At 41.3% G+C, this 15,410-nt stretch overlaps 1 protein-coding gene across 2 annotated transcripts in view; it reads left to right on the top strand.

Moving 5' to 3' along the window:
* The window catches only part of SLC4A4 (solute carrier family 4 member 4), a 1,959,050-nt gene that overhangs the window by 1,872,989 nt on the left and 70,651 nt on the right, over nt 1-15,410 (top strand). For both annotated transcript variants that reach the window (XM_044061142.1, XM_044061141.1), the window contains one exon: nt 1,144-1,317. In XM_044061142.1, coding sequence (XP_043917077.1) covers nt 1,144-1,317 — 174 coding nt within the window. The remainder of the gene's footprint in view (nt 1-1,143; nt 1,318-15,410) is intronic.

The raw sequence follows: 15,410 nt of genomic DNA, 5'->3' as shown, positions 1-15,410 counted from the left end.
AGCCTTTTTGGCAGATAGGATGAATTTAATGTGTGCCTTTTGGATGGTACACTGGGGGCATTTTTGAGAGAAGGTGCTAGGGATCCTTATATGGTGGTGATTAAGCACTTCCAGAGATAGCGAGATTGAATCTGATACTATATAGGAAGATGCTGGTGTGAAAACAAAAGGAATTCTCCTATAAATGAAACTGATAGGGTTCAGGCAAATTTTTTTGTGGCAATGTCACACTGTGATAATGTTTCAGAAGAAAATGAGTTAGTGTTGCAAAGCCAAACAAAATTTTTTACACGGAATAAACTGAGTTTATTCCCAGTGGATAAACACTTCTATATGTCTGATTGTTGAAATAATGAAACTCTACAAATTATCCATTAGTACTCAGCCTTGATTTTTATTTTCACAATATTGCATGAACCTTTCATTTTCAGGGATGTCTCTGACTTTGACTCAAAATGTTGCTCAGTCCCTCATAATCCCTCCGAAATCTAATGACTTTTAGGGAAAAAGTGATTACAATTCATAAATAATGACTGTAATTCGAGTTGTAGACTTATTTTACTTCAGCTACTTTTTATTATTTCACCTTCTTTTATTCTGTCAATGCCTGAGGTTAATGGTGCTAGTATTTTAAAAGTGCCCCTGATTATTTCTGGATTTTTTTTCTTGATTCTTCTGAGATTTGTCATTGATTCATTGAGAGCTATGAGTTATAGCATCAAAGGATGACAGAGAATATTTAAGGACATGTACATTTTGCCAGCTATGGTAAAGTACATACAGTGCAATATATATTCCCCATAGCTCTGTCCCATTTTATGAAACAGAAGTTTGGTATAACGCATCATCAAAGTATTAAAGAACTCACATTTTTATAGTTTCATTTTTTAGTAGTTGTTTAATACACCATCAGTATTGCTGAGATAAAACTAGCACTCTGCTTTGAAAATGTCTGGTGCCAGTTGATTATATTAACCACTCATTTTGTAAGGATTTCCACATATTACTCAAATTTTTATTTAGGTAGAGTTCCTTGCATTGAGACAGCCACCCAGTATGTTTGATAAGTGGTTGTTTTTCATAGCAGTGCTTTCATGTCAAAGTACTTTATTTTGATATCTATTTCTCTACTTGTTTCTTAAGTTCATGGATCGCCTGAAGTTGCTTCTGATGCCAGCAAAACATCAGCCTGACTTCATATATCTGCGCCATGTACCTCTGCGACGAGTTCATCTCTTCACTTTTATCCAAGTTTTATGTCTTGCTTTGCTCTGGATTCTGAAGTCTACTGTTGCTGCTATTATATTTCCAGTGATGGTAAGTTATAACTCCTTCTAATGTAATTTTGAGTCACTAACCTTTTACATGAACTGCTTCTATCTAATACAGTTGCAAAATACTCCATTCAAGTCTATGGCAGAATGGGAGAAACATTATTTAGAGTTTTTAGGTCATCATCTCTAATTTGTACATGTTTTAGCTGTTTTTTGTTTCCATAGTTTCATAGGTAAGTACTAGGCTAGCTACCCTTGTGCTCCTTTTTAAGCTTAGCCAGTTTCCCTTTTTGTGCTCAAATTAACCTATCCCATTTGGTTAAAGATTGTCCTTATCCATCCCATGGTTATATAGTAACTTTAATGAGAACAACTAGGGTCATACCATATATAATTTCAGGGGACCCATGCATGGGATAAAGCATTTATTTATTTATTTGCTTATTTGTTTATAATTTGTTTCCTGTTCAGAAAGAAAAATGTGTAGCTTATGTTTTGTTCCTAAATGTACAAATACCCTTCAGATGCCTTCCATATTTTTTCAGTCATGAATAAGACAGATAACAGCACTGTAACTGTTTGATTATACCATTTCATAGGTTCGTAGGTTCATAGGTGTGTACTAGGCTAATGGCCCTGGGGTCTTTACAAGCCTAGCCATAGGATTACCCTGGCATAGTGCCACCCGACCTTAGTTCCCAGTGCATCTGTCGAGTAGATCCACTGGAGTTATCCCCGGGGTGAATTTTCTGTTTCCCATCCACTCACCAAGATTTCGCTTGAAGAAGGTCAGCGAGGTGCTCTGCTTGACATGTATTGGAAGTCTGTTCCATAGCATGGGCAGTCTCTGGGTTATGAACCTGTCCCTGCAGCATGTTCTGTTAATTGTGATAATGAGGTTGAGGTCTCTGGAGCATGTGGTGTGAAGGGATTGGGATTTCTTTAGATGCAGCATTTCTAATAGAGCTTGGTCACACATGGCTTTGTAAGTCAAGCTGAGATTGCCTCTAAGTAGGAGATATGATAAAGAGAATAGTTGGAGTTTTTTGAGTCTGTCCATATAAGACAAGTGTTTAAGGCCTAGGATCTTCTTTGTAAGGTACTTTTGCACCCTCTCCAGTTGTTGCAGGTGTCTAGTGAGGTACATGCCAAATGGGGTATTGTACTCGATGATTGACCTAATGAGGGAAGGAAGAGTAGAGGGAGACAATGACCTCTTTCTTCCTGGATGCAAAACCCTTAGTAATGAGATGTGCCACATAGAAGGACTTTCTGACCACAGTGTCAATGTGGTGATCAAAAGAGAGGTTGCTGTCAACCTGTGTTCCCAGATCTCTTATAACGCCTTCTGTGTTCAGTGGACTACCATCAGTGTGGTAATTCATGGGAACTGGGTGTTTCCCAATGGGGATAATGACACATTTTTCGGCACTGAGCTTAAGGCCATGGTTCTGACACCAGTTGTTGATCTCAATGAGGCCATTCTGTAGGACGCCAACATCACTTGGGGAGCTAATAATAGCTCCCAACTTGCAATCATCTGCGAACTTTGCTAGCCAGAGTCCCTTCGTGTTGGCCTGGACTTCAGAGAAGTAGATACCAAACAGGACAGGACCCAGGACCAAACACTGTGGGACTCCACTCATGACTAATTGGCAGTCTGACTTGCTGTCAGCTACTTTCACACTGTGGGTTCTATCTGTAAGCCAGTTTGCAACCCACCTAGTGATGTAGGGGTTGATGCCAAGCTTAGTGAGTTTTTCTGTTATTCCTGAGTGGGGAATGGTATCAAAAGCCTTTGCCAGATCAAGGTAGGCTGTATGAACCACCTTGTCTTCATCCACAGCTCTGGTGACTGACTCAAAGAAGTCAACCAAGTTGAACAGGTATGATCTACCCTTCATAAAACAAAACTGTGTTGGATCCAGAGTTTGAAGATTCCCTATATCCTTGTTTATTAGGTCCATGATGATGTGTTCCATAGCTTTGCATATCAGACTCATCAGGCTAATGGGGCGATAGTTCCCAGGGTCTGTAGTCGCTCCTCCTTTGTGGAGAGGGATGACTGTAGCAGTGTGCCATTCAGTAGGGACAATGCCTGAGGTGAAGCTGTGATTGAGCTGGGCACACAGGTGAGGTACCAGTTCACTCTGCAGTTCATGTAGAACACAACCAGGGATATTGTCAGGTCCCATAGAATCTGTATTCTTGGCCTTGGACAGTGCTGTTTTAACCTGTGCAGCAGTAATACTGGGTGCCTGGCAATCTACTGGGATTTTGATTGGTCCTTTGAGGGGGGGTAAAGTTGACACTGAATCTGTCGGCCAGTATACTGGCAATATCTGTTGGCTTGGTAAAGGAGGTTCCATTGTGCAGTAGCTCAGTGCAAATCTAGGTATTGCCGTGGAGATTCTTTACGTAACTATAGAAGAGCTTGTGGTTGTCTTTACTATCTGCTGCAATTCTCTTTTCATGGCTGGCTTTAGAGGATTTGATGAAGGTTCTCAGCTTTTTGTTGAGGCTGATAAGGGAGTTTTTCCAGTCTTGGGACTTCACCTTATTCCACATCAGTTTCCGCCTGCTATTGTAGAGATTGTTTATGGCAGGGTACCACCACATTGGCTTCCTTTTTTTGGAGGAGAGCATCTTGGTTCTATTGGGTATGGCAAGATAGATGCATTTATGTATGTATTCATATATTGCATTGGTGTATGATTCTGCGGTCACGCAACTATTCTGCATTTGCATGGGTGCTGTGAAGTTATCCACCTCTGCTTTTAGAAGCCCAAAGTTAGCTTTGGAGAAGTTTTTCATGGTGGTTACCTTTGCGGTGGGGGGGATGTGGATTTCAGGGTGATTAGTTTGTGGTTGGATCGAATCAGGGAGGAGCTGGCTATTGGTGTAGAGCAATGATCACACTTGTTAGTAATGACCAGGTCAAGGATGTTGCCACCTCTATTGGGAGTAAGAACGAGCTGGTCCAGGGCATTGGAATTAATGAACTCCAGGAAACATTGGGTAAGTGTATTGGTACATGAGTAGTTTACCTAATTAATGGAGGAGTAGTTGAAGTCGCCTAGTAAGAGAGTGTTATGTTGGACCCTAATATTCTCCAGGGTTCTTAGGAACGTGGAGTGCGAGTCTTGTGACAACTTGCTACAGATCCCCCACCATGCCCCAGGATTCCCACTCCTCATTTCTTGATACACTGGAAAATATTATGGTACAACCCAACACACTAATAATAGGCAATTTCAACTACCCCATCATTAACTGGAAAAACTACTTATGTACTAACTTTTTTGCTCAACATTTTATGAAATTCATAAATTCCAACGCCTTGGATCAACTTATCCACACCCCTACCAGGGCAGCAATATCCTAGACCTGGTCATTACATGGTCGACTGGTGTTCCACACCAGAGGTCAATTCCTCGTTGGTCAGATCCAAACACAAGCTAATCACCCTAGGCATCCACATCCCACCCCCACCCCGCCATTAGGGAAACCATCATAAAAAATTTCTCCAATGCCAACTTCACGCTTCTTAAGATGGAAGTGGCAAACTTCACGACACCCATGCAGATGGACAATAGAGGTAGGACTGTTGAATCTTACACAAATGCACTTTATAAGCACTTACATGCATGCATGGATCGTGCTATCCCTAACAGAACCAAGATGCTATCCTCAAAAAAAAAGGAAGTCAATCTGGTGGTCCCCGGCCATAAACAAACTCTACAACAGAAGAAAGAAACTGTTGCAAAAAAGAGTAAAATCCCATGATTGCAGGAACTCTGTGGTCAGCCTCAATAAGAAGCTGAGATCCCTCATAAAATCCTCCAAAGCAAGTTATGAAAACAAATCACCACTGATTCTAAAGACAACCATAAAGCATTCTATAGGTATGTCAAGAATCTCAATGGCAACACTCATGGTCTGAGTTACAGCACAACGGCATTAAATATACAGAACCAACTGATATTGCTAACATCCCGGCAGATAGGTTCAGTGCTAACTTTACCCCCCTCTCTCCCCCTAAAGGGCCCATCTCTATACTGGAAGAATGCAAAGTTCCTGTAATCATGGTTGCACAGGTAAAAAACACACTCTACAAGCCAAGAACACAGCATCCATGGGACCTGACAGCATCCCAGGCTGCATTCTACATGAACTACATAATGAACTGGCACCCCACCTAAGCACCATGTTCAATCATATCCTCACCTCAGGCTTTGTGCCCACTGAATGGCATACAGTGACGGTTATCCCACTCCACAAAGGGGGAGCCACCAGGGATCCCGGGAACTACCGCCTCATTAGCCTAACGAGCCTGGTCTGCAACAGCATGGAACTTATAAGCAAAGACATTGGTAATCTCCAAACTTGGACCCCACCCAGTTCGGGTTTGTAAAAGGCAGATCAGGTCTCCTAAACCTGATAGACTTCCTTGAAGCAGTCACCAAATCTGTAGATGAGGGTAAGGTGGTTCACACAGCCTATCTAGATCTTGCCAAGGCTTTTGACACCACCCCCCACTCTGGAATTATAGATAAACTCACTAAACTAGCTATAAATCCCTATGTCACAGGAAGGGTTGCCAACTGGCTCACTGACAGAACCCACATTGTGAAAGTAGCAGACTCCAAATCCAACTTCAGACCAGTGACAAGTGGAGTACTACAGGGTTCAGTCCTGGGTCCTCTCCTGTTTGGTATCTACTTTTCTGAAGTACAGGCTAACACAGGAGCAATAATTGAAACTCCTAATGATGCGGACATCCTACAAAAGGTCCTCATTGAGACAGATGCCTGGTGTCAAAGCCATGGCTTCAAGCTCAACGCCAAAAAGTGTATTATCATCCCCTTTGGTAAAAAGACTGTACCCATGAGCTACCACATAGGTGGTAGTCTATTTACACCGAAAATATGATAAGAGACCTTGGGACACAGATGGACAGTAGTCTCTCCTTTGATAATCAGATTGCCGCAGTAGTCACAAAATCCTTCTACATGGCACACCTCATCACAAAAAGCTTTCTCATCCAGGAAAAAAGAAGTCATTGTTCCCCTCTACTTGTCACTCATTAGACCCATTATAGAGTACAACGCCCCTTTTGGTATGTACCTCACAAGACATTTACAACTGGAAAGGCCGCAGAAATACCTCACAAAGAGGATTATAAGCATCAAACAGATGCCCTATGCAGACCATCTCAAAAAACTCCAGCTTTACTCAGGCGTATATCGCCTACTCAGATGTGATCTCTGCCTTTCATACAAAGCTATGTCAAACCTATCTCTGCCTTTCATACAAAGTTATGTCAAACCTGGAGCTGTTGGACATGCTCCACTTAAAGAAATCCCAATCCCACTGAGCTACATGCTCTAGGGACCTAAACCGTGTCACCACAATTAACAGAACATGCTGGAGGGATAGATTCCTGTCCCAGAGACTTCCCATACTCTGGAACAAACTAATTATCTATATCAAACAAAGGTCCTCATTAGCACTCTTCAAGAAAAACCTTGATGATTGGATGAGAAATAGGAAATTCACCCCGGGGATCACCTCTGTAGCTCTGCTCAACAGGGGCACAGCCGGGGTACCTTTTTTGGCTAGGCTTATATAAGACCTAGGGCCAATAGCCTAGTACCTACCTATGAACCTATGATCCTATGAACCTATAGCAGGCTACAATCGCTGTCTTAACCAATGTTAGCTGCACCTGAAGTATCCCTGATGCGTTGTGTTGTGCTACCAGTCTGGAGGTGTGCACATCCTTTATGAATATGGAAACACCACCGCCTTTGGAGCTTCAGTCCAAATTCTGGGGTCAAAAGGTGTGGAATGAGTTATAGCCTGGTAGTGCAGGGGTGATTTCTGCTGCTTTGAACCTAGTCTCTGTTATAGCACAAATGTCGATGTTCTCCATTTTAAGGAGTGCCTTGAGCGAGTTCATTTTGTGATTTAGACTGCTAGCACTGAGCAGCATGACCCTCAGATTGCATTTGTTTGTAGCTGTTACAGTGGTAATTTGGTCTTTGGAACACTGCCTAAAAAAGGCACTATAGGGGTTGCAAGAGACTTGGTCAGTATCTGGATGCCCAGGGGTGACAGATGCAGGCCATCTCTGGCAAAGCATTGAGGTCTGTCAATCATGTCATCCCAGGCAGACAGATACTGGATCCCCTTAGAATGACACCAGAAACTTAGCCAATTGTTGAAATCAATAATTTTCTGCTTGTACTGTGGTATCATTCTGGATGATGGTAGGATGCTGCTCAGGGCTAGGGTCATACCCGCCTTGGCTACATAATCCAAGAGCTCCTCTGTGTCTGTTTTCATGTAGTCCAGAGAGGTACGTGTCAGGTCATTCACACCCACATGTACAATGACAAACTCATATTTGTACCTGTTGTTGAGGGACCTGAGTGTATGCTTTATGTAGTGGTCCTGCCACCTGACAGGCAGGTGACTGCTATTTTCTCCCTATTCAACCTAGTAAATGGGACATCAGTGTGCCTCACTATCAAGTCACATATGACTAGTGTGTTGGGCATGCTGTTTTGCCTTAGGGGCTTTGGTTGAGTGGCACACTGTTTAGGAGAGTTATGTGTCTTGTAGTTAGTGTTGTGTTGTGGTGGTTGAGTGTATTTCTGCCTTGGAGGTCTCTGCTGCTTGGGTAGATTTTTACTGACAGCCACCACGAAGGTGGGTGTGTGGTTTGTGTTTTTATGTGAAGCCAGCGCTGATGTGTGTTCTAGTGTGCTATGTGTTCCATGTGGTGTGGTGCAAGTGTTGACCTTCTCCGCTTGACCAGCTATTCCGGTCTTGGCTGGTGAGTGCGTGGCTTCCAGTTTGGATATATAAGTGCATCTCCTGCAAGTCTGAGTGTTGTGATGTAAGAGTAGAGCATTGTCAGTGTACATGAGACAGTTGCTACATTGCCTCAGGAAGCCCAAGTTCACCAGGTTAATAGGAGAAAGCACAGGGAACTGACCTTTTGACATGCCTGGAAGGGTGGGCATTGATAATAAGTACTGGATCTGTTTCCTTGTAGAATGTGTAGTGCTTGTAGCACTTTTGTGTGCTACAATAATTGCTACAAGAAGTCTGGTAAAAGTGCTAGACTGATAAGCTAGTATAAGTGCAGGAGAGGAGAGAACTAGTAGAACTAAGGAAAAATTGAAGAGCAGACTCGAGCACCGCTCAGAAGCTTCCAAACAGTCCTTGATACAGCAAGTCTTATCTGAACTAGACTAGTTACAGGAAAGGCGGGAAACAAGTGCAAACACTGGCTTTTAAACTAGAAAGTTGAGAGAGATGGAAAAACTTTCCAAACAGCCAATAAACTACAATTTCTGGGCCAGGAACCACTCCTCTTGTGGTAGATAGGCTACCTAGTGCTTACCACTCCCACTGATAAGCTAGAAGGCTTCCCTCCAACACAGAAAGGCTTGGGGTTTCAGAAGCTGACAACCAGTCTTGGACACAACAAACCTGTATCTGGACTAGACTAGTTACAGGAAAGGGGGAAACAAGTGCAGACGCAGGCTTTTAAGCCAGACAGTTGTAAGAGATGGAATAAACTGCCCAAATGGCCAATAAATACAATTTCTGGGCCAGAAACCACTCCTTATCTGGTAGAAAGGCTACCTAGTGCTTATCACTTCCACTGATAACCTAGAAGTCTTCCCTCCAACACAGAAAGACAGACTTGGGGGGGCTCAGGAGCTTACAAACAGTCCTGGATACAGCAAATCTGTTTCTGGACTAGACTAGTTACAGGAAAGGGGGGAGGGGCAAGTACAAATGTGGGCTTTTAAATCAAAAAGTTGAGAGAAATGGAAAAACTGCCCAAACAGTCAGTGGCGTAACTACGTTAGAAGCAGCCTGAGGCAAACTTTTCCTAGGCGCCCCAACACCCCCCCCCCCCAGAACCCAAGCCATCAAGATGAAATTCTGATTATTCTAGTATATTGTAGTAAAGGCATATGGCCTACATGGAGTTGCACTGCAGAGATGTGACAGCATGTTAAAGTGCACATGTAAATTGACAGTTGAATCTAATTGTTTAGACTGCATACCCTTAGCTAAGGTACTTATGGTTTTATAACATGCAATACAAATACAACCCACCAAACTCATTTAACTGTTTCAAATTTACCAAAGAAGCATTAGTGTGGAATTAACAACCTGATAAGCAAAAAGGATGGCGAGCAAGCTGAACAAGTAAAAAACACCGAATAAGCAAAGCAGTACTAAAGCATGCCAAAAGGACAGAAGCTCAAGTTAAATGCAGAAAAATCCTTTATTAAAGACTCATCAACCTTGAGAGTCTCCAGACCAGACCTTATAAATCCAGACCGCTGTTATGCCAGTTTTCCAGTCTGCTGGAACCACATCAGAAGTTAAGTATAACAATGTAGAAAACAATTCTTCCACCTGCTGAAGTAACTTAAGTAAGATCGCTTATTTACACCACAGGGTGGTTAGCCCTGCAACAATACCTCTTCCACACAACAGACTCAAGACGACTCTCTCACACTTACGGTCAATTTAGAGTGCCCAATCCGCCTCCGTATGTGATACATACATACATACATACCTGTCCCATGTAACAGAGAAAGGCAGTAATCATTGTTCTTCTAACCCCTAAAATTCTTTCTTCGAGAGCATTCTTTAAGCGATCCCGTACCATTTGTTCAGCTTAACAAGGCACATAAAATAGTGAACAATAAGTTGCACGTAAACGCAAATATATTCGGTACCTGTACAACGTTGAGCACGAGTAACCACAGAACTGTCCAGCTCTGATAAGTCCAGTTCAACAAAAATATGCACATTCCTAACATCTCCCAGCACAGTGTTAAAACCAGAATACTACAGATCAACACACAGCCCTTCACCTACCTAGCCCAGTGACCGACCCAACAGCAAGCCACAGACTGATCCGTGAGACCAAGTTACCGACCGAACAGCAAGCAAGCTACAGACAGATCCGCGCACCCGAACAAACAGACCGATCCACGAAGCGACTGAACAACAGCGAGCAAGCCCACAATCCAAACACCTACCTGAAGCCGAAGCCCACGCACTGAAAAAGTCCCGCGAGAGCATCATGCAACATTTAAAATGCCAATGATTATCACATTTCTGAAAGCACATTCCTGACCACTCTCATTTACAAAAAAAATGACACAAGTCTTTCTAGAACTGTATCTAAAAATAAATAAAATAAATAAATAGACAATAATTCAAAGAAAATGCATCTGGCCAGTGGAAGGTTAAGTTTACATTTGGACTGTTTTCAAATCATAGGCCCCTTGCACACATTTCAGAACCATTCATAACTGCTTTGATTCACCTTCCTGATTGTATTAATTATAATATATAATAATTGAATTATATCCCTTGTTAATACAGCACCACTTAGAGTGCGTTTTATAGTTTTGAACATTTTTTCCATTAAGCAATAAAACAAAACATATGAACCAATAATGACAAATTGCCCAATTCAGAACATTTCAACCATAAAAGGCCACTTAAACGTCTATCATTACAATCTACCAATATCAGTCAATATGCACAATCTCTGCAGAAGTAAAAGTCATCTGAATAATTTCACATTAAAGAGATCTGAAACTAATGGAGAGGTTGTTGCTAAAAAACAGCTTTATATTTCAGTGCTTCATCTACAAATTCAGTGCCTACTGCCCTTAAACAATAAATTGCCTATGTTCCATTTAAAAAAAAATGCTAAGCTTGTATATTGCAATAGGAATAAGTGGCAAGCAGAAACACAGGTTCATAGTTACTAGGCATCTCATCCAAAGGAGGACGTACTCAGGACTACAGCACTCCACCCCCTTAAAGTACAAATCTACATGTGGTGGGAGTAGAACCTACAGCCCTCTACATCAAGATGCAAGTATGCTACCTGCTATGCTACTGAAACTGTTTTGACATTCTGCACCACAACACTGATACCATTTGCTAAACAAAACAGTTGCACATTTTAAGCAGACTTAGCATGAACAGTAAACATCTCTTCCCTTGAAGCTCACAATTCCTTGAAAATGTATGTGAAAATAAATTCCACCTGCTAACTCCAAATAGGGCTTTTCACTCTCACACATGCATACCTCAACCTCTTAGTGCAAGAAATCTGGACAAAGCCTAAAATAAATAGGGATGGGTTATAAATATTGCTCTCATGAATGTAATAATTGTAGAATAACAGGATTTGTGTTAGCATGCATTTTTCTAAAGGATATGACATCTAAAACTCAAATGTCTGTTATTATTTAGCAACTTCAATCTTTTTTATTTATTTGGCATTTGTTAACCGGGATAGTCCATCTGTGCAAAATCCCTTTTTCAGTGGAGGCCCAGGGAGAAAAGCTCAGGAGGAATATGGGGCAGAAATCTGGACCTTCTGAAAAAACCTGGACAGCTGAACACACACACACACACACACACACACACACACACACACACACACACACACACACACACACACACACACACACACACACACACACACACACACACACACAGTACCTCTTAATCTCTTAGCACAAGAAATCTGGAAAAAGCCTGCTATAATGTTGGGGACAAAGGCCCAAACTAAGGCCACATTTAGAAAGTTGCTAGAATAACAAGATTTGATTTAGAATGAAGTCTAAAAATCAAATACATGTTATTATTTAGTAACTTTAATCCTTAGCTCATCCCAGCGATTTGTCAAAAAAAAAATGAATATTTATGAGGAACAGACCAAAAAGATAAGGCAAAAGTCTGGACATTCTGTGGAAATCTATAAAGTTGATAGGCATGCCACACACATACATCCCCCCCTGACCCCCGTAGAAAGTGCATAGAACAACCAAGTCAAGTTTTTGAGATAATATATTAACTTATGTACTACCACTATGGCCTCAATATTATGTAGTTTGACAAGAAATTTCTCCTTAAGGAATCATCTCTACAATAACAAACATTCACTTGACCATCTAATGGCTGTGAACTGCAAGACAAAGGTCCTCTTGGCCTCAATATTATGTAGTTTGATAAGAAATTTCTCCTTAAGGAATCATCTCTACAATAACAAACATTCACTTGACCATCTAATGGCTGTGAACTGCAAGACAAAGGTCCTCAGGAACAGAAACTGATCATATACTCCTTAGGACAAATTAATTATATGTTAAAGTTGTACAGCCAGCCTCTGAATATGATTTCTGAACTTGCTTTGGAACCTAACCTGGCTCCTCAGTACATGACAGTGCTCAAGTGCAGGCTCACACACACCTCCCTCCACTAAGTAGTGGATAAGAACAGAATGAACAACACATATAATGTTTTGTTTAAGCAATAAGATGTTCAACCCCCTTGGAGCAGACACATAAATTAAATAAGAAGCAGCAGCAATGTAAATAAAAGGGAACGAATGGCACACACAATGTTCTATTTAACCAGCAAGAAATAAGAAGTTCAACCCCCTTGCAACAGACACAAATTAAAAAAGAAGTACCTACCTTGCTGTAAAATGAAATAAGCAGTGGCAATAAGAAAGGGAACAAGGCTAGCAAGCAAATACTCTCCTTACTGCAGCCCAACAATTGTATATAAAAATTGCATGGGCAGGATGCATGAAGACCAGGACTGGACCGGAAAGAACAACAGTTACTTTGGGCACACAAATTTTTCTTTACTTGCAGAGTCCAGACTCCAGAGTCTACTCTGTTGTGTCTGTTACACAGATAAAATAACACATTAAAGCCCCACACACCCCAACCACATTTGGCCAATACATAAAAATACAACTTTCAGTTAAGAATATAGCTTTCCATTAAGCAAATTAGATAACACACACAGCCCCAGCTTGGACTTTGTTAAAGTCCATTAAGCAGATAGCAAACAGCGAGTCTGGTAAGCAGAAAAAATAAATACACACATACAGCTTTCCGTTAAGCAGATTAGATGAAGTAACACACACAGCCCCAGCTTGGAGTTTGTTAAAGTCCGTTAAGCAGACAGCTTGTAAAACAGTGAGTCCAGTAAGCAGATACAATAAATACACACACACACAGCTTCTAGACTGACGAGTTAAGCAGATAAAAGACACAGCTCCAGCTCGTAGTTAGTTAGGCAGATAACAAAACAAACTTAACCTTTGGCCCAGCACTAATGGACTTTCTTACCTGGAGGCTGAGACCTTCTGCTGCCATTTCTGCAACTGTTTCCCTCCAAATAGTTCAGTAGCAGCCCTCCCCGAGTCGCACAGAAGACGAAAACAGGTTGCAAACACCTGTTGCATCTGTGCGACTGGACGGGATGTAAAGGGCGTTCTTAAAGAAGAACGCCCTTTAAAAAAAAAAAAAAAAAAAAAAGTTTTTTTTTTTAATTAAAATAAATTTCTCAGCCAGCCCGGTTCCAAGGGAGTGCAAGTGCACCCCCTTGCACCTGCCTGTGGGTGCCCTTGTATGCAATGCTGTCAGTTCTGAGTTTACCAGCACAGCCCAAAGTGCCCCCTGCCGCTTGGCGCCCTGAGGCAATTGCCTCACTGCGCCTCTCGTAGTTACGCCACTGCAAACAGCCAATAGCTACAATTTCTGGACCAGATACCACTCCTTATGTGGTAGATAGGTTACCTAGTGCCTACCACTCCCACTGATAAGCTAGCAGGCTTCCCTCCAACACAGACAGGCTTGGGGGTCTTAGGAGCTTACAAACAGTCCAGGATACAGCAAATCTGTATTTGGACTAGACTAGTTTCAGGAAAGGGGGGAAACAAGCTTAGATTTTTTTTTGTAAAGTGGAAAAGGAGAAAGTTGGAACAGGAAATAATTCAAGGTTAAGAATCTAAGTGGGTTTTCCTTCTCAAATGTTCTGTCACTATTAGGTAGAAAGAACTAATGACAGTAGACTGGGATGAGTATCCCACATCAAAAATACAGTATGGGTGGGGAAGTGCAAAGCCACCAAGTATATGAACAACACAACAATAGGGAGGGGGTGAGAAACCATTACAGCTACTAGCTGTAGCCACTAAATAAAAGTTTTATGTAAATGTAGTAGATTAACTGTATAGCACAATTACAACCATTACAGAAGTGCAATTCAATGAAATATGTGTAAGCAATACTTATTCTATTCTTGGAATCTTAAGGAATTTCTGCTTAGTCCCAGTAATGAATCAACATCCACAGCCTGGTAAATACAAGCACAGCCCTTTGCAGACACAGGGTTTATATACCAGAAAGGATGGAAGACTCAATAAGCTCAAATTACTACTTAGTCCTATTAGCCCCTGCGGTTACCCAATCATTCATGTTACAGAAGGTCAGGAAACCCTGTTACTCTCAATAATAATGAAGACAACACACTATCAGCAGAAAATGACTGCCAGAAACACAGAAAACTCAACAAACAAAACTACCAGGCGTGGACAACAGCAGGCCTCAATCAAGATTATACTACCTGAGTAGAACACAGAAACCTCACGATAAATGCACAGAAAGAGCACTCCATACAGAAAATACAAGTCTCATTATAAAAGTCTCAGTATGAAAAAGCAGTTTACAGTTTAGTAATTCCATAAAAATGCAATTATTGTAATGCACACTGTTGTGGCTGCTAGCTGTAGCTAATAAATGAAAGTTTTAAACAGATAAGGGAGCAAGGAGACTATAGAGAATGCTTTTAACTGCAAACAAATCAATTGTATGATACTTGACTAGAACACAGTAACCTCAAAAATAAAATGCACAGAAAAGCCCGGATAGAGCACTCACAAACAGAAAATACAACTCTCAGTATGAAAAAGCAGTTTACAGTTAATTAATACAGTAAACATGCAGTTTGAGTAATGAAACAATATCTAGCAATGAAAAATACAGTTAAAAAAGTATAAAACAGTACATAAATGCAGTGAAACAGTAAAACAAAGCTTTATAACAGTGCAAAATGTAGTAGATTAACTGTATAGCACAATTATAAGTGTTACAGAAGTGCAATTCAATGAAATAAGTGTAAGAAGTACTTATTCTGCTCTTGGAATCTTAAGGAATTTCTGCTTAGACCAGTAATGAATCAACATCCACAGCCTGATAGTTGCTGCAACACCAG

The sequence above is a fragment of the Protopterus annectens genome, chromosome 2.part0 (genome assembly GCF_019279795.1).
Source record: "Protopterus annectens isolate FY-2018-M chromosome 2.part0, PAN1.0, whole genome shotgun sequence".
Taxonomy (NCBI): Eukaryota; Metazoa; Chordata; order Ceratodontiformes; family Protopteridae; genus Protopterus; species Protopterus annectens.
The sequence above is the reverse complement of the archived record's forward strand: the minus strand, read 5'-3'. Positions and strand labels throughout refer to the sequence as shown.